The 25,541-nt window shown below is 33.3% G+C and overlaps 1 protein-coding gene across 4 annotated transcripts; it reads left to right on the forward strand.

The window, feature by feature from the left end:
* The first annotated feature begins 684 nt into the window (after positions 1-684).
* On the forward strand, positions 685-24,945 carry p4ha2 (procollagen-proline, 2-oxoglutarate 4-dioxygenase (proline 4-hydroxylase), alpha polypeptide 2). 4 transcript variants are annotated; one of them, XM_073824173.1, is made up of 16 exons: positions 685-815; positions 1,048-1,250; positions 5,649-5,743; positions 6,028-6,124; positions 6,215-6,366; positions 8,144-8,299; positions 10,605-10,844; positions 10,963-11,162; positions 12,705-12,881; positions 15,093-15,163; positions 16,388-16,487; positions 17,028-17,081; positions 19,747-19,806; positions 21,834-21,902; positions 23,597-23,693; positions 24,563-24,945. In XM_073824173.1, the coding sequence occupies exons 3-16, from the start codon at positions 5,662-5,664 to the stop codon at positions 24,631-24,633; spliced, it is 1,626 nt and encodes a 541-aa protein (XP_073680274.1). In that variant the 5' UTR covers positions 685-815; positions 1,048-1,250; positions 5,649-5,661; the 3' UTR covers positions 24,634-24,945. The 4 variants fall into 4 exon arrangements, with proteins under 4 accessions (XP_073680274.1, XP_073680273.1, XP_073680276.1 ...); XM_073824172.1 differs by lacking the exon at positions 19,747-19,806 and adding an exon at positions 19,874-19,939; XM_073824175.1 differs by having other exon boundaries at positions 8,144-8,281.
* Positions 24,946-25,541: the final 596 nt, after the last annotated feature.

Raw genomic sequence — 25,541 nt, forward strand, 5'->3', positions numbered from 1 at the left:
TATTCATTCATACATCTATTTATGTATGCGTTTCTACATTTATTTATTTACTTCAGCATTTAATTAATTAATTATTTGTTTGTTTGTTTGTTTATTAATTTATTTATGTATTTCTACATTTATTCATTTATGCATTAATGTATTTATTCATTTATTTATATTTAAGTAATTTCTTGTTCTCCATAATATGTACGGACAAAGAAATAAATACATGTTGAAATGCATAAATAAATGTAAAAATAATAATAATAATTTTTTTTATTAAAATGCATATCTGCATTTATTTATTTATGCATGTCTACATTTATTTATGTATGTATTCATTCATTAATTAATGTATTTCTAAATGTATTAATTTATGTATTTATTCATTTATTTAAACTTAAGTCCTTACTTGTCCTCTATATTTTTGGACCATTTGTGTTATATTACATTTATCTCTATATTTCTACATTTATTTATTTTTACATTTATTTATGCATTTCTACATTTATTGATTTCTGTATTTTGTCTCCGTACATATAGCCCTGTATTGAAACAAATTAACTTTTATGTTGCCTAAATGTTTCTAAAACATAGTTCTTATGTCCATTATGTTACAGACTGAACGATTCAGCAGAGCTCCAAGTCAAATGAGAACGTGCAGTTCATCATGTTTCCTTTTACCGTAAATCTCCGTGTAGAGCCTGACTTTCTGTGTCGCACCGATCTCGGATGTTGGTCAAATTTACGTGTAGTAAACCTCTGAATTGATCAAATGCATCGATTAAGATCCAAAAACCTGTATTTGGCTTGAACATAAGCGGATCAAAACAGTAAGTTCTAGCAAAACGCACTTCTCTTGTACATTATCAGCGCTATATTGTAACGCAGAGACAGGTCAACAAACAATTCTCATTCATCTGCGTTTAGACGTCGTCCTTCGATGCCATTAAAGAGCCACTGACTGTTAATATGCAGATATATTGTACTCAAGTATATATCAGTTAATATTATGTAATATTAGACGCTGTTAAATTCAGTTTATTTTTTTTTTTGCTAATATAGCCGCTCGCTATGGAGTTCGGGAATGCGTGTGCGCGTTTATTAGGAGGATTGTGAACGCGTGTGGAAAATGTTCTGAGAGGCTCATCTGTACGTGGCAGCGACAAAATCACTGCAAAACAGCTGAAACATAACGGAGGAGTCGCTATAAAGCTCTTTCAGTGGGTTTGTCCCATCACACGTTCACACTTACAACTCAAATCGAGGTAAGGGTTCTTACATTTTAACCATTTTATGTTTGTTAGTCGTTTTTTTGATCTGTAACACCTCTGCGTGTCATGTAACAGCAACATAGTGACTTTTACCTTTGACATATCGCCTTTAAACACTTCTAAATGTCTTACACTAACGGTTTTGTTCAGACTTTTGGCTGATATTTAAGTTTAAGTTGTGAAATAGTGTTCTTGTGAGTGTAAAACATGTTTCAAAACAGTATGGGTGCGTTTATATTGTTTGAACATTTAGTAATGTTTTGATATCTGAAATACTAGTTCTTTGTTTTATATTAATTTCTTTTTGTGTCAGGAAAAGTGTTTTTCTTTCTGCAGGTTTTAAATCACTTTTTTATTTGGTTTTACACTTATTTACATTTTCTAAGTGGATCCAGGGGCCACCGTTAGCTGCTGTAAGGAGTCTAATATTAATATTGTTAAATATTATTTAGTGTGTTTATAACACTGTGTGCTACATACATTAGTGTCTAAATGTAGCTGAAGTTATGGATTGTTTTATTAGAGTTATATGTTATAGAGTTATATTGCTGATGTTCAACAGCAGTTGAAAACCAGAGGCACACGCTGTTGTAAGCAGCAAATCCTCTTGGGAAAGACAGAAGTTTTCTAGAAGATGTCGTCATCACTTAAGCGCTCACTGCAGAAATGTGGGAGTTTAGAACTTGTGTTGCTTTAGTCTTAAAGGAGTAGTTCACTTTCAGAACAAAAATGGACAGATAATGTACTCACCCCCTTGTCATCCAAGATGTTCATGTCTTTCTTTCTTCATTCGTAATGAAATGATGTTTTCTGAGGAAAACATTTCAGGATTTCTCTCCATATAGTGGACTTCTATGGTGCCCCCGAGTTTGAACTTCCAAAATGCAGCTTCAAAGGACTCTAAACGATCCCAGCCGAGGAAGAAGGGTCTTATCTAGCGAAACGATCGGTTATTTTCTAAAAAAACAACAACAAATTTATATGCTTTTTAATCTTTACACAGAGTACACACAGAGCTAGACGAGACAAGCTTTTGAGGTTAAAAAGTATATAAATTGCAATTTTTTTTTTTTTTTTTAGAAAATAACCCATCGTTTTGCTAGATAACACCCTTCTTTTCTCGGCTGTGATCGTCTAGAGCCCTTTAAAGCTGCATTTTGGAAGTTCAAACTCGGGGGCACCATAGAAGACCACTATATGGAGAGAAATCCTGAAATGTTTTCCTCAAAAAACACCATTTCATTACGACTGAAGAAAAAAAGACAGGGGGTGAGTACATTATCTGTACATTTTTGTTCTGAAAGTGAACTACTCCTTTAAGGCTTAGGCTTTTTTTTTTTTAACAGTATGCTTATGCCATTTGCCTTAAGCTGAATTGATGTACTGTGATGTGAAACTTCGACTTAATTCCTAACCGGGAGTCATTGGTAGAGTGTGAATTGTGCCCTATTTTCACACATTGGAAAGAAATGTTGAGCCTCGCAGTGACCCGTCTCCATTCAGAATCTCTAAAAGGACCATTAGCATAAACAACAGCAGCTGAAGAGTCTCAAACGCTGCTGAGTTTACATTAAAATAAGTTTAGTTAGAAAGTAGGTGCGAAGACAGTCGGTCTGAACCCCAGATGTTTGGAGTGAATTGGATCTGACCGTATGTGATCGTTTAATTAATTACTGATTCACTCAAGCAGTTGATCAATCTGTTATTTTAATGATTCAATAGTTATCACCCACTTGTTCTATTTCTATTTCAGGTCTTTTGCAGGGAACGTTTTTAGTAGTTTAGTGACAGAAGTCAGATGTGAAAATTAAGAATTCAAACTTAATTTTTTTTTATAATTCATGAATGAAAACATTTTGTAATATGACTTTGATGTAGATTTTCAATGTTAATTCATTGTCTGATTTTAAAATAACTATATAAATTCAAAGGGTGAATTTTGATATTTTAAGTTTTCAACTGATGTATAATTTCTTATGATTTCTGAAGTGTGACAGGGAAAAAGGCAACAATGAAGTCTGTTTGTGACAAAGGGCAGAACTCCTGTTATGAAGTAGATTTTTGAGGTGCACTCTTGTCATAAATTAATCTTTTTTTACTACATAATTTGTAACACATAAAAAGTAAAATATCTGTTTAGGAGCCTAAGATCTTTCCAACGATATATGTGACCCTGGACCACGAAACCAGTCATAAGGTTAAATTTTACAAAACTGAGATGTATACATCATATTAAAGCTCAATAAATAAGCTTTCTATTGATGTATGGTTTGTTAGGATAGGACAATATTTGGCCGAGAAACATCTATTTGAAAATCTGAAATCTGAGGGTGCAAAAAAAATCAAAATACTGAGAAAATCACCTTTAAAGTTGTCCAAATTAAGTTCTTAACAATGCATATTACTAATCAAAAATTACATTTTGATACATTTACAGTAGGAATTTTACAAAAAAATCTTCATGGAACATGATCGTTACTTAATTTCCTAATGATTTTTGGCATGAAAGAAAAATCTATAATTTTGACCCATGCAATGTATTTTTGGCTTTTGCTACAAATATACCCCAGCGACTTAAGACTGGTTTTGTGATCCAGGGTCACATATAGTTTGTCATGATTAGATTCAGATTTTTAACTTAGGCGTCCCAGAGGGTGGAAGGGTGACCGTTAAGGGGTTAATTCACTGAAAAATAGTTTTTGAGATTTGCTTAAAACTGCAGTGCATTAAAAGTCATGTTGGAATCGGACTGTGTTTCTGAAAGCGACTCAGATTGAACCGTGAGGTCTTCAAATGGTGACCTGTTTTAAACGACGTGTGGATTCTCTGTGGTTTCCATTCTAAGTTCAGCCAATTTCACCCACGCCCAGTTCAACCGTTCGTTCTGGCATGTCGTGCACTTTGACAGTAATGAGCGGTCATTAGCTAAAAGCTTAGTTATTTCCCACCCTCACATTTACACCAAGAGTTTGGTGTTTGTGGCTGTGACTAGTTCCACTTAAACGGTTGCGATCATAACATCAGCAATATATAGTTACCCCAGAAAAATCTTACAAATTAATAATGTACTGTCAAATGAAGGCAAAAGCTGTTTTAAAAATCATACGCGCTTCTGGTCAAAAGTTTTTGAGCAGTAAGATTTTAAATGTTTTTTCAAAGAAGTGTCTTCTGCTCACCAAGTTTGCATTTGTTTGATCCAAAGTACAGTACAATTTTAAATATTTTCACTATTTAAAATAACAATTTTCCATGTCAGTTTATTTAAAATGTTATTTATTCCTTTGATTTCAAAGCTACATTTTCAGCATCATTACTCCAGTCTTCAGTGTCACACGAGCCTTCAGAAATCATTCTGATATGCTGATTTGTTGCTCAAGAAACATTTTTGATTATGATTATTATCATCAATATTTAAAACAGTTTTTTCAGTACTTTTTTCCAGGATTCTTTGACGAATAAAAAAGATTCAAAGATCAGCATCTCTCTGAAATAAAAAGCTATTCAAATACCATTCAAACACTTTTTATTTTATTGTTTTGGGAAAGGAATTATAGAAATCGTTACATTTTATTTAGCAAGGACATCATAAATGATGATAAAGATATTTATAATGTTACAAAAGACTTCTGTTTTAGATAAATGCTGTTTTTCTGAACTTTCAATTCATTAAAAAAACTGAAAAAAATCTACTGAACTAGTTTCAACATAATAATAATAATAATAAATACTTTTTGAGCAGCAAATCAGAATATTAGAATTATTTTTGAAAGATAATGTGACTGGAGTAATGATGCTAAAAAAAAGCTTTGAAACCACAGGAATAAATACATTTTTTAAAAATATATTCAAATAGAAAACAATTATTTTAAATGTAAAAATATTTCAAAATGTTACAGTTTTTGCTGTACTTTGGAAAAAATAAGTTAAATATTTAAAGAAGAGACTTAAAAACAAGTCTTTTGACTGGTAGTGTACTGTATGTATAATGCATTATAATGCATTCAGTGGCTCTTAACTAAATGATATAATATTTTTGCAATTGTATCATATGTATATATGTATGTATAACATTTTTGCAATTATAACGTGTATATATGCAATGTATCGTGTGTGTGCGTGTATGTAGAAGCAATCGGTTACTGTATAAAATGTCTTTTCTAGTCCTACTCCTTTTTTTCACCAGCAATAAAAGCTCTGCAGCTGTTTCTTGACCCATTTGTGGTTAAGCACCAAAAAACTGACTTGGCTCAGTATTTAGTGTTAGTCCTCAATAGCAAGCCAGCTTAACACACATATGCGCAGACTTGGTGAATAAAACTCTATTTTTAACAATCTTTGATTGAAGACTTTGGTTAAGTCTGCACATTTCTAAAATGTCTGGTTTTCTTGTAGGTTTTGCCTCACAATGGCAACGTTTCTGATGTTAACGCTGGTGACTCTATCATCCTTCTGTTCTCCCGCACAAGCAGAAATCTTCACATCGATTGGTAAAATTCTGAATCAAGTCATTCATTAGACCAAGCCAAGGCAGTTGCTAAACAAGGCTGTCACACTGTTTCTCTTAGTTGCATGAAAGTCATCTGGTGTTTAAATGATATATAGAAAGTGATCAAAGAATGCTCCCTTTGTAATCATTATTCAATCACGACTGGCTTGTAAAGCTTAAAAATAAAAATAAATGTGCTGTAACATCTTAAAATGCCTTCTTGGTTTTGTGGTCATTTCTTAGTCGTCAGTGTTTAATGGTGAAATTTGTGTTCTCCTTTCATAGGCCAAATGACAGATCTGATATTTACAGAGAGGGAGCTTGTTCAATCCCTAAAAGAATACATTGAAGCAGAAGAGTCTAAACTTGAAGCTGTAAAGAGGTGAATCTTTCACTATGCATTTTTTTAATATGACTACACATGAATCCATGACTCATTCGTGTTTGTTTTTTGACCATCTGCTGGTTTCAGCTGGGCTAATAAGCTGGATTTGCTGACACGTGCGTCCACGTCGGACCCTGAAGGCTTCCTGGCTCACCCGGTGAACGCCTACAAGCTGATGAAGAGACTCAACACGGAGTGGTCCGAGTTAGAGAGTCTGGTGCTGCAGGACCCATCCGATGGTACAGTATATCAGTGTTTATCACGAGTCACGGAAGATTTAACTGTGACAAAGCACTGAGGAATGTTATAATCAGAAAACAGTCTGGATTGGACAGATTTATGATAGTTGTGTTTTTTGACACTGTAATTTTGTGGTATGTTTATCTTTCATCGTTTTCTACAACGAGTTTTACACTGAAGCAAATGTTGAACTTGTTTGGACTGGTGAAGGTAGAGATCCCAGAACAGGCCAAAAAAAAAAAGGGAAACCCTTATAAGTATATAAAAAGTTGTATATGTTACCTGTATACAATTTGAAATCATTACAAACATGTTTTAAAAAGATGTTGCATTTATTTGATGAAAAATGAAATAAAAACAGTGATACTTTGAAATACTATTACAATTAAAAAAAATGATTGCATTTTTTATAACATTCTTCACATTTACATGTTACATCACTTATTTGTTACTTTCAAATTTTTTGACTATGTTTTTATTGTTGATATACAGTGGGAAGAATTTGATGTTCTCTGTAGCTTTCCATATCACTGCATAATGAAGTAATAACTCCAACTTACAACTACTGTAAATATATTCATCTTCATCCATCCTCAATCATACATTGTACTCACTTAAAACTATATATATATATATATAACTGCTACTCAAAAGTTTGGGATCAGTAGGATTTTTCTTTATGTTTTAAAAGAAAAAAGTATCTTATGCTCATTCATTTAATTTCATTTATGTAATCAAAAAGACAGAAAATATTATTGCAATTCAAAATATATATTTTTATGTTAATATACTTTAAAATATTATTTATTCCTGTGATGCAAAGCTGAATTTTCATCTGCCATTACTCCAGTCTTCAGTGTCACATGATCCTTCAGAAATCATTCTAATATACTGATTTATTACTTTAATTATCAATGTTGTAAAAACTTGTGCTCATTTTGCACTGATAAGGGACAACACAAACTACGAGAACATATTTTATTACATAAACAGCTAAAGTTTTCAATTATATAATCCACTATTAGCAGCTATTACAGCTCTGCATAATCTTGGCATCTGAGCTGTCAGTTCATTCAAACATTGACTTGATCAATTACTCCAAGCCTCCTGAAGGATTGCCCAAAGATGATTCACACTGGGCTGAAATTGTCCAAAACCACACTTTGCCAGGGGTGTTTTTTTTTCACTCCCTAATGTGAGCTTGTGTGAACATGTGTTACAACATGTTGCCACGTGGAGTTCTTGAGAATGTTTCCACTTAAATGTAACTCATGCAAGCGATAAAGTCATTGCCACGGGACATAAACCTTGCATGGTCATCAGGACCCCAGCATGATGCTGATTATTTAGTAATGTATTTTTAACAAATAAATACATGTATGTAAGGGATGGTTCACCCAAAAAATAAAAATTCTGTCTTTTACACACCCTCCACCTAAACAGTTGCCGGTAGCCATTGACTTCCATAGTAGGGGAAAAAAATACAATGGAAGTCAATGGCTACCAGCAGCTATTTGGTGACCAACATTCTTCAAAATATCTCCTTTTGTGTTCAACAAAACAAAAATACTTGTACTGGTGAATAAATGTTTGGATGAACTATGCCTAAAATATTTAACCACATGAATACTGCTTTATTGTCCAATAAGAGTCGAGTACTTCAAATCGTTGTGTCTTAAGTAACCAGTTATTCTCAAATCCTCTTTTTCAGTGAACACCAGATGCCTTAAAATCATGTGTAATAAGAACCTCCTATTTTTCTCTTCTCTTCTTCAGGCTTCATATCAAACATGTCTGTGCACAGACAGTATTTCCCTGATGAGGAGGATGAGAAGGGAGCAGCCAAAGCGCTCATGCGTCTGCAGGACACGTATAAGCTGGACTCGGAAAGCTTCTCCAAAGGCAAACTGCCAGGTCAGGGGCAGTACTCTGGTAACTCCAACTCTAGTTTTCAGACTTCTTTGTTTTCATTTTGAGTCCTGTGCTGAGATAGCAGCTAAAGAGACAGTGATAAGCTGAGAGGGTCATTGAAACACTTTTGAATTTGAACAAATCAAGCACACTCACTATCAGTGGGTTTCTGAGACTTAAGTAGTGTCTTTATGAGAAAAAGCTGATTATATTAATAAGACAATAAGAGAAAATAATAGTTGAATTTATAAAAGTGACCCCGTTCAAAAGTTGACATCCCCTTGATTCTTAATACTGTGTTGTTACCAGTTTTGGGGAAAGTTGCTTTTAAAAGTAATGCATTACAATATTAAGTTACCCCCTAATAAGTAACTAATTACGCGACTTAGTTACTTTTTATGGAAAGAAATGCGTTATGTTACTTTTGCATTACTTTTTAAATCTGGGCAGGGCTTGCTTGTTTGTTTTTAATATAAAAAGTTCTATTTTTGGCAAATGTAAAAGCCTTTTCACAGCAAAAGTCTCAGGCTTACAGAAAAGTAAATTGACGTCTGTACAGTAGACCGCAGAAGAAAAAATGTCAATGTCAACATCATCATGAGTAATTTTTGCTTATTAATATGGATGAATTGGATCATCGGAGGTTAATAAAATGGGATTAAATGCATAAAGGATATTTGTATTATTTAACACATTTAATTATTGCAGGTTTGTGTTGTATTTCAGTGTTTTTATTAATTTTGAAGAACACTGTATCTGTTTTTTAGTGAGTGAGATGAATTAATGCATGTTCACATTTATTCTTACTCACAATTTCTGTCAACATGGGGACAGGAGAGCTTTTAATCAATAAATGAGGGAAGTAAATAACTGACGTTACTTATTTGAAAAAGTAACTCTTTTAATATTTTCTTGTCAATTGAAAAGTAATGCGTTACTTTACTAGTTACTTGGAAAAAGTAATATTATTACGCAACTTGCGTTACTTGAGTCCCATGTGTGTCCTAAACAGTTAAACTGCCTGCTGTCCTTCAGAAAAATCCTTCAGGTCCCACAAATTCTTTGGTTTTCCAGCATTTTTGTCCATTTGGAATGCTACCTTGATTTGGTAATTAGGGGCCAAGCACCAGTGGTACTTAGTCACCTATTGTAACTGTTAGTTGTTTCTACTGCTTCTTCCTTCCTTCTTTCCTTGCGGGAAAGGTATAAAATTTGGCACACAGATAGAGGAAAGTCCCAATATTAACCACAGTAAATTTGGAGTCTCTAACTCAAACCCACTAGCGCCACCAACTGTTTAAATTTGCACTCATGCTTATGCAAAAAACTTTTGAATGTAAAGTCTAGAAGGAAAAATTATTTTTTTCTCTGATTGCTTGGCTCAAGATCCCAAAAACTATACTACTTTTGTCATAAGATGTGTTTTGTGAACAAACTGGTGTATCATTTTGAAACTCAGATTGTGTTTTTGACACCATGCCCTGACAGTCCTCAAAAGGTTTCGAGGCAGTGCTAACTTGTGGTCATAAGTTGAGTTTTACCGTTTTGAAATCCATTCAGCCGTTCTCCTGTTCTGGCGATATCACTTTTAGCATAGCTTAGCATAGATCATTGAATCCTATTAGACCAATAGCATCACGTTCAAAAAGGATCAACGAGTTTCCATATTTGTCCTATTTAAAACTTGACTCTTCTGTAGTTATATCGTGTACTAAGACCGGTGAAAATGCAAAGCTGCGAGTTTCTAGGCTGATAAGATTAGGAACTACACTCCCATTCCGGCGTAATAGTCAAGGAAGTTTGCTGCCTTAATAAGGCCGAAGCAGGAGCAGTAATACCACGCAGCACATGTGCAAATGCTAAACTAGCTGGGAACTCATTTCTGATAATACTCCGCCTGCTTCGGCCATATTACGGCAGCAAACTTCCTTGACTATTACGCCGGAATGGGAGTGTAGTCCCTAATCTTATCAGCCTAGAAACTCGCAGCTTTGCATTTTCACCGGTCTTAGTACACGATATAACTACAGAAGAGTCAAGTTTTAAATAGGGCAAATATCGAAACTCATTGGTCATTTTTGAACATGATGCTACTGGTCTAATAGGATTCAATGATCTATGCTAAGCTATGCTAAAAGTGATATCGCCAGAACAGGAGAACAGCTGAATGGATTTCAAAACGGTAAAACTCAACTTATTAACTCAGGGGGAGTTGGAGAATGAGCCTATTTCCAAAAAAAGTGGAGTGTTCCTTTAACGTAACACTTGGTCCAATATAATATCCATACTAAAACCTGTGATAAATGATGTAACGTTCTGTCTGCAGGAGTGCGCTACAATGCTTTGCTGACAGTTGATGACTGCTTTGACATGGGGAAACTGGCCTACAATGAGAACGACTACTATCATTCAGTGCTGTGGATGCAGCAGGCGCTCAGACAAATGGACTCGGGAGAAGACGCCAAGACGCCCAAAGCTGATATTTTGGATTATCTTAGTTACTCAGTCTATCAGATGGGTGACCTGCCACGAGCCATCGAACTCACCCGACGCTTGGTGGCCATCGGTAGGCCATTTCTCTCTATCTTGGTTATGTTTGACCAGCTCTAAAAAACTCTTATTGCATGGAATCTAAGACCTTTTTCAATTGCAAATTGCATACCCTGTGCTATGTGTACTTGCAGATCCCAGCCACCAGAGGGCAGGAGGAAACCTGCGCTACTTTGAGCAGCTGCTGTCTAAGGAGCTGAGGGACAGGGGTCGGAGCGAGCAGGAGCCTGCGGATGAGAGGCCCATTCAGCTGGACACATACGAGCGGCCCAAAGACTACCTGCCCGAGAGAGAGGTCTATGAGGCCCTCTGCAGGGGAGAAGGAGTCAAAATGGTGAGCACAGCTTATATCCCAAATGAAACTGAGGGTATAACAGTTGAGGTCAAAAGTTTACATCCCCCTTTGAGAATCTGCAAAATAAGAGGGATCATACAAAATGCATGTTATTGTTTATTTAGTACTGACCTGAATTAGATATTTCACATAAAAGATGTTCACATATAGTCTACAAGAGTTGAATTTATTAAGATAATCCTGTTCAAAAGTTGCGTACACTTGATTGTTAATACTATGTTGTCACCTGAATGATCCACAGCTGTGTTTTTTTTTGTTAAGTGATAGTTGTTCATGAGTCTCTTGTTTGTCCTGAACAGTTAAACTGACTGCTGTTTTTCAGAAATATTCTTTAGGTCCCAGAAATTCTTTGTTTTTCCAGCATATTTGTGTGTTTGAACTCTTTCCAACAATGACTGTATGATTTTGAGATCCATCTTTTGACACTGAGGACAACTGAGGGACTCATATGCAACTATTACAGAAGGTTCAAACACTCACTGATGCTCCTGAAGGAAAAACAATGCATTAAAAACTTTGCATTTTGAAAACTTTTTGAATTTGAAGGTCAGGGTAATTTTAACTTATTTTGTCTTCTGGGAATCATGTAAGTATCTTCTGTAGCTTAGTACTGGGCAGTACTAAATGGAAAAAAAAAAAAGATATTTAGGCAAAATAAGAAAAATGTACAAAAGTTTTCAGTGTCACATGGTTCTTCAGAAATCATTCTAATATGCTGATTTGCTGTTCAAAAACATTTTAGATTATTATCAATGTTGAAAACATTTTTTTTTGTTTAATAGTTTTTATGGTAACTATAATACACGACCATTTATAGATTTAGGGTATGTACGATTTTAAAAGGATGCATTAAATTGATTTAAAAAAAAAGTGACAGTAAAAACATTCATAATGTTTTAAATAAATACTGTTTGAATTTTGCGTTCTTCAAAGAATCCATAAAATATATCAAGGTTTACAAATGTGTCCACAGATGACAAAAAATTGTCAACACTGATAGGAAAAACCATTATTAATACTTGTGCATGAACAATGATTAATAACAACTCAGCAAGGATCATGCGACACTGAAGACTGCAGTAATGAGACTAAAATTCAGCTTTGCATCACTGAAATAAATTGTTTTACAATATATTCAAATATAAATGAATTATTTTGAATAGTAACAATATTTTACAATATTACAGTTTTTACTGTGTTATTGTTTACATAAATGCAGCCTTGGTGAGCAGAAGAGACATCTTTCAAATGCATAAAAACAATTACTTTAGAAAAAATGTTTATATTTACTATTAAAGCTTAATGCAAACAGTACGATAGGAAACCAAGATATAGATTTTATCACATGGTGTAATGTTTATGTAATGTTTATTTCAGATCAGAGTTTGCTGCATAGACATATGCTGATCCAAATTAATCTGAATTTAAATTGAAATGCATCCATTTAAAAAAAAATCCTAAACAAGCTCTAGGTTGTTATAAAAAGGTATTAACATTTTTTTTTCTTTAATTTCCCTACAGACTACAAAGAGACAGAGCAGACTGTTCTGCCGTTATCGCGATGGCAACAGGAACCCACGTCTGCTGCTCAAGCCGATGAAGGAGGAGGACGAGTGGGACAGTCCTCACATCGTTCGCTTTCTGGAGGCCCTCTCTGATGAAGAGATCGAGAAGATCAAGGAGCTGGCCAAACCCAAGGTGAGTGTGCAAACCCTAGACAGACAGATGCACAGTATATCAGTATATAGGCATAAGGATGTCAACCATTTGACCAGTTTAATTCTATTTAATAGCAAATCAGTATGTTAAAATGATTTCTGAAGGATCATGTGATACTGAAGGCAGGAGTAAGCATGCTGACAAATTGAGCTTTGCATCACAGAAATAAATCATATTTTACAATATATCCAAAGGAGGTATTTTAAATGGTAATAATATTTCACAATATTACAGTTTGCATTGTGCTATTGTTCACATAAATGCAGCCTTGGTGAGCAGAATAGACATCTTTCAAATGCATAAAATTACTTACTTTAATAGTAAATGTATACAATTTTTTTTCTAATTTCTCATTTGACCAATTTAAAGGAATAGTTCACCCTAAAGCCGAAAGCACAGTTTTTTTTTAAGTGTATGCTAGTGTATACTCACAGTAAATGTACAGCTTTTCAAAGTATATTCTATTTGACATCATGTGTGGATTCAACACATGCAAACTAGAGATTTTTCCTCTGCATTTTCTTCTTAAAATAGAGTTGGATGTTGGAGTCACACATGCATTTGCAAATGCATCTTCAGCATTTTTGTGTATTTGAACCCTTTCCAACAATGACTGTATGATTGTGAGATCCATCTTTTCACACTGAGGACAACTGAGGGACTCATATGCAACTATTACAGAAGATCAAACACTCACTGATGCTCCAGAAGGAAAAACATGCATTAAGAGCCTTTTTGAATTTGAAGATCAGGGTAAATAATTTTGTCCTCCGGGAAACATCTTGTACAACAAGTATCTCCTGTAGCTTCTGAAGGGCAGTATTAAATGGAAAACAAAACAAAACATGATATTTAGGCAAAATAAGAAAAATGTACACATCTTCATTCTGTTCAAAGGTTCCCCTTTCCTTCTGGTGCATCAGTGAGCATTTGAACCTTTTGTAATAGTTGCAAGAGTCCCTTCTATGTGTATATATTGTAAATATATCTTTCAAATCCATAAATTACTTCAACTTCAACTTTTCTCACTTCTCATTTAACCAGTTTAAAGGAATAGTTCACCCTAAAGCCCAAAGCATATATATTTTTAAGTGTATTTGATAGCGTGTGTAGACTCAAGCATTCAACACATGCACAATAGAGATTCTTCCTCCACATTTTCTTCTTAAAATAGAGTTGGATGTTGGAGTCACACATGCATTTGCTAATGTGGGCGCCTATTGTTTTGACATCTTCAGTGGTTGTTCCATGTCCTCTGTTTCTTTGCTGAGAGTGAAACACCCCAGTTCAATGCTGACACCTTGTGGACAAACTAAGCATAAGCTGAGAATCAATTGATACACATAATGCATTCACTGAGAAGAAAAAAAAAAACTACAGACACTGTAAGAAACTAAAAATAAATAAAAATAAGTCAATATGAACCACATCATGTAATCTTATGGTAAGAGCTTTGTGCAATGATGCAAAGAATTGCATCATTGTTTCAATTATGTGGCATCATATTTCACACCAGAACTATCATTTGCATGAAGAAGTATTAGAACGTTGCAAAGCCACATTGACTTTCTGTGATAATTAAGAACATACGTCTTAAGTAGCACAAGTATATTTGTAGCAATATCCAAAAATACACTGTATGGGTCAAAGGCACTTAAGAAACTAAAAATAAAGGCTAATAGGCTTGCTGCATTGACATAGAAATATTGAGTTGATAAGATGAGACCTGAGAGACTTTTTTAAGACTTATTTGTGTTTTCAATTAAACAAAGCAGTTTTATTTCATCAGTTTATGACAAACTAACACATTTGTTTAGCTAGTGGATTAAAGTTGCAATGATCTTTTTCTGTATTGAGACATAAAGTGTAATGTATATTATCAAAAAAAAAAAAAAAATGCAGACCAGTTTTATGCATCGGTTGTTGGTTAGATTGGTTAGATGAAGTGGAGACAGATGAAAGCAATAATGCAGTTTAAGAGGATTAAATGATTGGAGATTCCTGCATGCATCTGCTACCAAAGAAGTTTATCTACTTATGAAATACTAATTATACGTAATTGTAAAATGCACAATATAAATACATTTATATTTTTACTGCTACATGTGAGTCTATGTCGTTTTCTCCCCTTGATCATCTGCTTGAAATCTGAATGTGAATGCAAATCTAATTCTGAGTTATTTTCTATAGCTTGCAAGAGCCACAGTGAGAGATCCAAACACAGGTGTTCTGACAGTCGCCCATTACAGAGTTTCCAAAAGGTAAGCACTTTTCATACACACACAGTAAGTTCATTTAATAGTGTTCATGTCTGGCTTGATAAGTCACATAATATAACTGGGGCTGGGCTATATTATATTTTGCAATGCAAAGTATACTACCCTCCTAAGGCAGAGTGCAGTAACTACACCAACACTGAAACTGAGAAAAATGTCTTTAAAGTTTTTACAGCAGCTAGTCAAACATGTTGAAATTCTGTTGAAAAACTCTTGTTTCTCTGAAACGGGACACAATTTAACCAGGAGACTTTGCCACAAGACAAAACAGTTGTCACAAAGTCCATTTTAAGCCTTAACTCAATTTTGACCAAATGTGTAGTTACTGCGCTTTGCCTTTTTGGAGGGCACTGATATCCCCATGTTGAGAGAAACTGTGAGTAAGATGTTACTTTAGTTTTAGAATAAATGTGAACATGCTTTAATTCATCTCACTCGCTAAATAAAAAGATACAGCATTCCTCAAAATGAATAAAAACAGTGAAATTCAACTCAGAAAATGACGCAAACCTGCAATAATTAAATATGGAGATATTAAATAAAAAATAATCCCATTTTATTAACCGATGTCTTTGCTGCCGACCTTCGATGATCCAATTCATCCACACTAATAAGCAAAAATTACTCAAGATAATCTAACATTTTTTCCCCCCTTTTTTTATTGACATTTTTCTTCTGCGGTGTACTGTACAGAAGTGAATTTACTTTTCTCTAAGCCTGAGACTTTTGGTGTGAATAGGCTTTCACATTTGACAAAAATTAAAACTTTTATATTCAAAACAAGCAAGCCTTGCTCAGATTTAAAAAGTAACTCAAAAGTAATGTAGCACATTACTTTCCATAAAAAGTAACTAAGTAACTTATTAGTAGGTTTTTAGGGGGTACTTTCCCCAACACTGGGTATGAATACTTTTGCAAGGCTCTGTATTTGTGTGAATATCAGTGGACAGGAAATCTTGTTCATAGTTTTTGGTATTTAGAACAACGTCACTCTTGCTAATGTGATATTGCTTGAATAAACTGTGTTTTTCATTAAATTTCCAGCTAAATAACTATATGATTTAATTTAGTTTGAAATGTTTCATTCTCTGATTTGGTTGTCCTTTTCACCCCTTGGTAATGCATTAATAAGTGCACCCATTTGATATTAAGACAAAGCTGTTGAACAGAATTTTGTCATTATTCTCTTGTCTTCTGGTGTGTTTGCAGTGCATGGTTAGAAGGGGAAGATGATCCGGTGATCGAACGCGTCAATCAGAGAATAGAGGACATCACTGGATTAACTGTAGACACTGCAGAACTTTTACAGGTCATTCTTCTAAAATCAAAAATGCTTTACTTAGATGTTTTGTCTTGTTTCCAGCCAAAATATTAAAAAATTAAGAGTTTTCTAGACAAGTGAAAATTTTCAAAAAAAGTCAAAATTAAGTGAGTATTCGCTTGAAAGAAGCTAAATAATCTGCCAATGGGGGAAGAAAAATAGTCTTATTTCAAGCAGAAAAGTAGATTATTTTGCTTACCCCATTGGCAGATTATTTTGCTTGTTTCAAGGAAAAATTCCCTTAATTTAATGTATTTTTTCTGAAAACAAGACAATTATTTTTACTTCTTACTTTTTACTCAATTTAAGAATTTTTAGATATTTTGGCAGGAAACAAGATAATTTTTTTTTGCAGTGTACTGCTGAAGATCACACAGTCTGTTGTCACCATAGGTCTTTAGTCTCAGCACATAAAAACATTTATAATACAACATATTATTACACTATAATGCTCATTCGAACAGTGAATTGTCTTTGTTGTGATTCATTAACTGAATTTGTTTTCGTATAACTTCTGTTGAATTGTAGGTGGCTAACTACGGCGTTGGAGGTCAATATGAACCACATTATGACTTCTCAAGGGTAAGAACTTTGTCCAAGAATTGCATCATTGTTTTAATTATGTGGCATGATATTTCACACCAGAACTATCATGTGCATGAAGAAATATTAGTCAGAGTTTGTATGAGAACAGTGCAATGCCATATTGACATTTCACTGATAATTTAGAGTATTTGTGATGCTGGAGCACAAAACCGGTCTCAAGTAGCACAAGTATATTTGTAGCAATAGCAAAAAATACATTGTATGGGTCAAAATGATCAATTTTTCTTTTATGCCAAAAATGTTCCCCAAAGATATTTTGTAAATTTCCTACCATAAATCTATCAACTTAATTTCTTATTAGTAATATGCATTGCTAAAAACTTCATTTGGACTACTTTAAAGGTGATTTTTTAAATTATTATTATTTTATTTTTTTTCACACTCAGATTCCAGATTTCAAATAGTTGTATCTTAACAAACCATACATCAATTGAAAGCATATTTATTTATATAGATCTCAATAAAAAAAAAAAAAAATTGACCCTTATGTCTGGTTTTGTGGTCCAGATCCACATTTATATGTCATTGGGCCTTTTTTTACTGTCAGCTGACACACAATATGACACACATTTCTCAACTGTATAACCATATAACAATTTTTGATAAACGAGAAGTAGTCACTAACTAAAGGTGGACAATCTAAACTTCCCTAAAGAATAAAAAAAAAGATTCTATTTGATTAAGAAAAGTATGATAATTATTAAAAGTTTTATTTTATTTAGTATTTTCTTTCATGTAGAGTATAGTGTGTCAGTTGATGGCAAAATTACCAGTGTAAAATGTGTTTAAGGGTATATTTACACGACGACTATGAACTAAAAACAGAATTTTCTTCCTTTGCATTTTTAAAAAGTTTTTGCGTCCACTGCAAAAAATGCTTTTCTTACTTAGATTTGTTTTTGTCTTGTTTCCAGCCAAAACATTATTAAATCGAGGCAAAAAAATGTCTTGCTTTCAGAAAGAATTAGTCAAAATTAATTAGTTTTTGCTTGGAAAAAGCAAAATAATATGCCAATAGGTTAAGCAAAAAAAATCTTATTTCAAACAGAAAACAAGAGTATTTCTCTTACCCATTGGCAGATTATTTTGCTGGTTTCAAGCAAAAACTCACTTAACTTTTTTCTAAAAACAAATTTTTTTTTGCTTGTCTAAAAATTCCTGTAACACTTTCTATGAAGCCTGTATTTATAATACATTATAAGGGTATTCTTAAGGCATTATAATGACTGCATAATGCATTATAAAAAAACAAACTTATGTTATATCATCTCATGAGTATTCATAACAGTTTTAATGTATTATAAATTTGACTTATTTGTGGTTATAGCTTTTAAGAGTATCATTACCTCCTCATAGTTATAACGTATTATAAGTCTCATATCTTGCCATGTTACTCATGTCACTTTACTTAATGCATACAAAGACCACCTTTAAGTAATTCTAATAATATTTCCCAAAGAACCCTAAGATCAGGCATTAGATCAGATGAATGTGTAATATGACTCATTTGTATTATCAGTTTGATTATTTTGATGATACCATTTAGTCAGCTTTTGATAAGTAACTCTTCAACTGCATGTCAGCTAGCAGTAATTATTATTAGTAGTATGCTAAAAACTATTAAACTATTAAAATATATACTAAGTAACTTTGCAGCCTAACTTTAAGCCTAACCTTAACCTAAGTCTACTAATACTCTAAGGTGAAAGTTTATCTTATAGTAAATTGACTAAGGGGACCATCAAAATAAAACATAATCTAATGTAAAAAATAAATGTAGTATGATATGGTTCATTATAAATGAAGTAGATTTAATATGGTGTCCATTGTGTGTTATGAATAATCATAATCTTAAAAGCTATAACCTCAAATTCTCAAGCATGATAATGTATTATAATTGTTGTTATGATTATTCATGAGATAATGTTATAACATATTATAAGGTTTTTATAATGCATTATGCATTCATTATGATGCCTTAGAAATACCCTTATAATGTATTATAAATAGGGGCTTCATAGAAAGTGCAACCGAAAATCCTTCTTGATTTAAGAATTTTCAGATACTTAGGCTGGAAACAAAACAGGAAATCTTTTTTGCAATGTGCAGACTGACAATGTTGTTAAAACGATCCCACGTTCAAACAGATCCATGAAAACAACTTAAAATGCATTTCTTTAGATTCAACTTGTGATATGGATATCACTGTTTTAACAAATTCACATTTTGGTCAAATTTACAAAAAAATCGCAGGCCCCTAAAATGCAGCTGTTCTCTAAAAGAAAAGCCAAAATGCACAAGTATTTTTGTTTTTTGTTGAAAATGGTGTCGTGTAAACGCCTCTTAACGTAAAAGGTTGGAATAACAGCTTACAGTGCGTGTTTTTATGGCTGGTGGTAATACATTTCCTTGATTATTTACGGATTCTGAAAATTTCGATTTTGACAACAGCACTTTATAAACCACTAGAGCTGAATATTCTCCTAAGCTTATTGTAAACTGAGTACATGTTTGTACATTTATTTGACATCCTACACTTAGGTATGTTGTCATTTTGAATGTAAAGTAATGTTGCCTCAGAGGCGGAGATATTCCCTACTGCACTTCAGTCTGGTTTAAAAGTCCCAAACATCTGTTGCAGCGTCCTTTTGACAGCAACCTCAAGGTTGATGGAAATAGACTTGCCACCTATCTGAACTACGTAAGTACATGTGCTGTGCTTCTGCTTCTCTCCCTGTCTTTACTCTAAAAATTTTATATCTTCATAGAAAGATGAACCTGATGCTTTCAAATCATTAGGCACTGGAAATCGTGTGGCTACTTTTTTAAATTATGTAAGTATGTTTATCTTGTGGCGCCTGGTTTCGCTCTCTGCGTCAGGCCTCATGTCATCGGCCAACATAAATCCATGTCAACATTAACCATTACACTTGTGGTTCTCAACCAGGGACAATCAGACAGAACAAGCTTTAAGATGAGCCAGGTGACTCTAAATGTGACCCTGGACCACAAAACCAGTCTTAAGTCGCTGGGGTATGTTTGTAGCAATAGCCAAAAATACATTGCATGGGTCAAAATTATTGATTTTTCTTTTATGCCAAAAATCATTAGGAAATTAAGTAAAGATCATGTTCCATGAAGACTTTTTGGTAAAATTCCTACTGTAAATGTATAAAAATGTAATTTTTCATTAGTAATATGCATTGTTAAGAACCTAATTTGGACAATTTTAAAGGTGATTTTCTCAGGATTTAGATTTTTTGGAACCCTTAGATTTCAGATTTTCAAATAGATGTATCTCGGCCAAATATTGTCCTATCCTAACAAACCACATATCAATAGAAAGCTTATTTACTAAGCTTTCATATTATATATACATCTCAGTTTTGTCAAATTTAACCTACTGACTGGTTTTGTGGTCCAGGGTCACAAATATAACCCACAACAACTGTTTGCTTCCATTTGAAGAATCAGGATTCACACTGTCTTGAAAAATATGGGTATATGAGGTTGCCACAAAAGTGATTTATAGATCTGGAAAAGTAATAAAAAATATTAAATGGGTCTTGGAGTTAGAACGCTTGAGAACCACTGAACTTCCATTTGCACAGTGCTTTTTATGCCACCATGCATGTTGTGTGACAATATAATATCTTTGAATATCTCTTTTGCAGATGCATTTAATCCAAAATGTTTCATAGTATAATAAAATACAACAAAATCATAAAAATAAAAGAAAGACTCTCTCTTTACTTAAAACCAGGAGAAAGTTTTATAGCATTAATGCAGGCAAAAACGCTGTTTTTTTATGCACCTGTCAAGTTAGAGATTTTGGGCTTTTTATTTTTTCATAGTGCTTTTTCAGACTAGTGGAAAGTACACATCCAAAAGACAGTGTTAAGTGTTTCTTTTATAGCACTTTATCTATTTGTGTCAATTGATTCAATTGCAATGCATATATTTTAAGGCAATTTTCTCAAAATGATTTTTTTTTTTCTACACTGAGCCATAAATCTCTTTTTCTCTTTTTATTTCTGTCTGTATCCTGGAGGTTTTTACAGAGGGATTTGCTCATATATAATTTGCTTGATTTTATAAATTTTATTTCCTTAAAAAAAAACATTGTTTTCTGTCTGTTCTGTTTTTTCTGAATTATGGAGTGACAAAACCCCCAAAATCCCCTCTGTAAAACATTTGACTCTTAATATGTCTTAAATTTAATCAAGAATTTTGAAACTGACTTCATCCAGTGTTTAGATTTTTGCACTAGTAATGTATGCAAATTAGTGCATATTTCATTAAATAATTGGCTCATTTGCATATTTAAACCTAACATTTTAGAAAACTTGTAATACAAAAAATGTTTGCAATTATCAATGTAATCAATCAACTGGGTGAGTAAGGTGATAACTTAGGTTTTTTTACCCTATTCACCTGCAGTGTCTGCCTTTAAAAGTAAATGGCACTCTTTAAATGCTAAATGCTATTTACAGTACGATATTTACAAGAACAAATGCACTAAAATACAATACAATGATTGGGTTCTTAATACTACTTCTGTTTCTAATTTTATTTTGGACATCTTTATGTAAGTTTTCAAAAATTTCATGCAGATTCTGCTTTATGTGGTATTTTTATTTTGTTTATAATTTTCTCCAACAAAAATGTGAAAAATGACATACCATGTTGTACTTCTTTGTGGATGTTAATAATCTCTCTTCATAACAGATGAGTGATGTTGAGGCTGGCGGGGCGACAGTTTTCCCTGATTTTGGTGCTGTTATTTGGCCTAGAAAGGTACAGACAACCTTTTTAAATATTTTAAATAACTTAATAAAATATGTGTAATCATTATATCAGTGATGATGGTACTACAATGGTGTAGCTATGTGCTATATATGTAGTAGATACAGTGTAAGCAGTAATACATACTCCTGTAAATGTTATTTCTTTATTCTATTTCAGTGCGAGGAAAAAAAAGGAAGCTTTGACCGATTAATGGACTAATATTTGGTTATTTGAGATTATTGCATTGGTGGTTAACTCTTACCATTTCCCTCATGTCAATTTCAAAATTTACTATAAAAAACACATTTTGAATGATTTTGAGTAAATATTTTTTCAATATATATTTTCTTAAATCTTTTTTTTTTTAATTATTCATTTTATTTCTTAGTCTGATAGGAATTAATGAGAAGATCTAAACTGGATCACTTTACTCTCTCATTTAGTCTACTTAGTTAAAATGACAATTCAAGTCATTTTGTTAAATTAACAGGCATTCAATGTTAAAATTCCATCTGCCTACACAAGCTTGATCTTATTTTAGGAAATTGTCATTATGCAGTGAAGGATAATAAAAAATGGAACTAAATGATTACTTTTGTTAATTTGACACACAGTAAACAAATTGTTCATAAACAACCCTACACTAATATTGAGGAAAACATTTATATTAAGTTTAAATTTTCTTTTATTTCTTTTATTTCAGTTTTTTTAATGCCGTATTAAGAGTTACACTATATTGCCAAAAGGATTGGGACACCCCCTTCTAATAATTAATAGGTTTGACTATGTGTATAAGGCAAGGTTCAGATAGAAAGGATTGATTCAGCCAGTGTGGAAGAGCTTGACTGGTCTGCAAAAATCAAAGTCCTCATCTCAGCTGATGATCAGCAACTTTAAATATGGCTACAGTCATTTTAGACACTTCAGAAACTGTTGCAACAGAGATGGAAATACATTTTTTACATCCATAAAGTCTGTTTCCATCTTTGTTGCCATAGTTTTGGAAGTGCCATTTTCTGTTTTTAAGCAGTGACCCACTACTTTTGGTGGTGTTTGGTGATAAGTTTTTGGCTCAGGTCTGCATTTAAAGTCACTCCAGAGGTGTTCAGCTGAGATTAGGACTTTGCTTTCTGCAGACCAGTCAAGGTCTTGCACACTGACTGAATCAATCATTTCTTTTTGAACCTTGCCTTATACACAGAGGCATTGTCATGTTAGAATAGAAAAGGATTTGTTCCTAAACTGTTGCTATAATATTAGAAGCACACAATCCCCTAGAATATCATTAAATGCTTAAACATTAAGATTTGTACTCATGAAGATTATTAAAGTAGTCAAACCTGTTCATTAGAAGGATACTTTTGGCAATATAGTGTATATATCACCCATCTATTACCCTGGTATGTGGATATTGATATCAGCATCATGTTGTAATCTTCAGATGGTATTTAGTTAAGGTCCATTTCTCACTAAACTCCTAATTTGCTGCTTATTAATAGTTAAGGGAGTTGTTATTTTAGCTATGGGTGTATTAAGCGATCTAAATTATGCTCATGCAAGGCTTTATAAATACTAATAGACAGCCAAAATGCTAGTTAAATGAATAGAAATTATTAGTGAGAATTGGTCCTTAAACTAAAGAGTTACCATTAGTTATTTTAGAGATGCAGCATTTTTCTTCTAAAAGATCCTTGTTTCTGTAGGGAACAGCGGTGTTCTGGTACAACCTTTTTAAAAGTGGAGAAGGAGACTACAGAACGAGACACGCAGCCTGTCCTGTTCTAGTAGGCAGTAAATGGGGTAAGCGTACGTAAGACTCATGTGAAGTATTGTGTTTAAACACTGCTGATACCATGAATGGGCTGCAGATTGGTGTACTTTTTAAATGCTTAAATCCTATGTTGTTCTGAGAGAGAATTATTACTGTTAGAGGTTGACCGATGTATCGGTTTTTGCCGATTAATCGTCACCGATAGTCGATTGGCGGAAATATCGGTTATCTGCAAAAATCCATGCCGATAGTTTACAGAGGACCATCACAAAGTTAAATACATAATATCTGTTCCAAATAGATGTAAAAGTACATAAAGACTTCTCCCTGGAAGATTGTGTGTATGGCGCTTTTTTAGCAAAATGTTTTTCTTTCTGTGGCTCTAGTAAAGTATGTTTCACATAGAGAGCTATAATATAGATTTCGCTTGTTGTTAGATGTTTAGCTTGACTGTTGATATGAAATGGTAACACTTCACAATAAGAGTTCATTTGAAGCACTGACTAGTTTGATAAAAGCTAGAATGTGTATTAATTAAACATTAACTGATATTTTGAAATGTTTAAGTTACTTTTGTTAACATTTCATGCACTGCTCAATGCTCAATATATAATTAATATTAATAGATTTAATCTTTTACAAAGTGTGGTTCAGTCCCTTTTTTATTTAGTAGACCACTATTTTAGTTCCATTCAGTATTCATTTAAAAAACTATCGGTTGATTAATCGGTATCGACCAGTGTTGTTCAACCTAGCTATTGGTATCGGTCGACCTCTAATTGCTATTACTGTTAAATAAACTACAATTAAATGAGCCTGGCTTAAGAAGTAGGTTGTTTTATATGCATCAAATGTCCATTCCGTCCAATTCTCATTTACAAATCATGTCGTTTGTCAGTGTCAAACAAATGGATCCATGAGAGAGGTCAAGAGTTCAGACGTCCATGTGGCCTGACTGAAGTAGACTGATCTTAAACTCAGTTCTAGCCGCAGTACCTCGACTCTGCAAACACAGACACGATCAGACGCCTCAAGAACGTACATGAGTTCCAGTCAGGACTAAATGCTGTGAGACACGGGCCATTCTGTGTGTAAGGGATTTCTCTTTTATTTGGAGTGTTCTCATTTACCCCTTGCTCAACATTTCTTGGCTGACTAAACTGGAGTATCATGTCATGATGGAAACCTCATCGCGTTTATGTAATGCATAAATTATTGTCTTGTTCATCAGTGTTTATTTTATATTCTTATATGGTTTGCAATAAAAATGTTTAAATATGATGTGACATTTCTTTGTCTGCCCTTTGAGAAGGTGTTTGTGCACTATATATAGCTTATATGTGACCCTGGACCACAAAACCAGTCATAAGTTTAAATTTTACAAAACTGAGATGTGTATATATACTATGAAAGCTCAGAAAATAAGCTTTCTATTGATGTATGGTTTGTTAGGATAGGACAATATTTGGCCGAGATACAACTATTTGAAAATCTGGAATCTGAGGATGCAAAAAAAATCAAAATCCTGAGAAAATTACCTTTAAAGTTGTCCAAATTAGGTTCTTAACAATGCATATTACTAATCAAAAATTACATTTTGATACATTTACAGTAGGAATTTTACAAAAAATCTTAATGGAACATGATCTTTACTTAATTTCCTAATGATTTTTGGCATAAAAGAAAAATCAATAATTTTGACCCATGCAATGTATTTTTGCCTATTGCTACAAACATACCCCAGCGACTTAAGACTGGTTTTGTGGTCCAGGGTCACACACATATATATATATATATATAAAATTGATTTGATATTTAGATACATTTACACACTTTGTTGCAGTTTAGATGTGGCATGAATGCATTTACACTGCAGT

Source organism: Garra rufa, chromosome 19, assembly GCF_049309525.1.
Source record: "Garra rufa chromosome 19, GarRuf1.0, whole genome shotgun sequence".
NCBI lineage: Eukaryota > Metazoa > Chordata > Actinopteri > Cypriniformes > Cyprinidae > Garra > Garra rufa.

What these genes read in the sequence shown, in the direction of transcription:
- p4ha2 (XM_073824172.1), top strand. Translation starts at nt 5,662, where the DNA reads ATGGCAACGTTTCTGATGTTAACGCTGGTGACTCTATCATCCTTCTGT. An exon ending in AGAAATCTTCACATCGATTG is followed by an intron (nt 5,744 to 6,027) that starts GTAAAATTCTGA and finishes CTCCTTTCATAG; the next exon opens with GCCAAATGACAGATCTGATA. An exon ending in TGGCTACTTTTTTAAATTAT is followed by an intron (nt 19,940 to 21,833) that starts GTAAGTATGTTT and finishes TCTTCATAACAG; the next exon opens with ATGAGTGATGTTGAGGCTGG.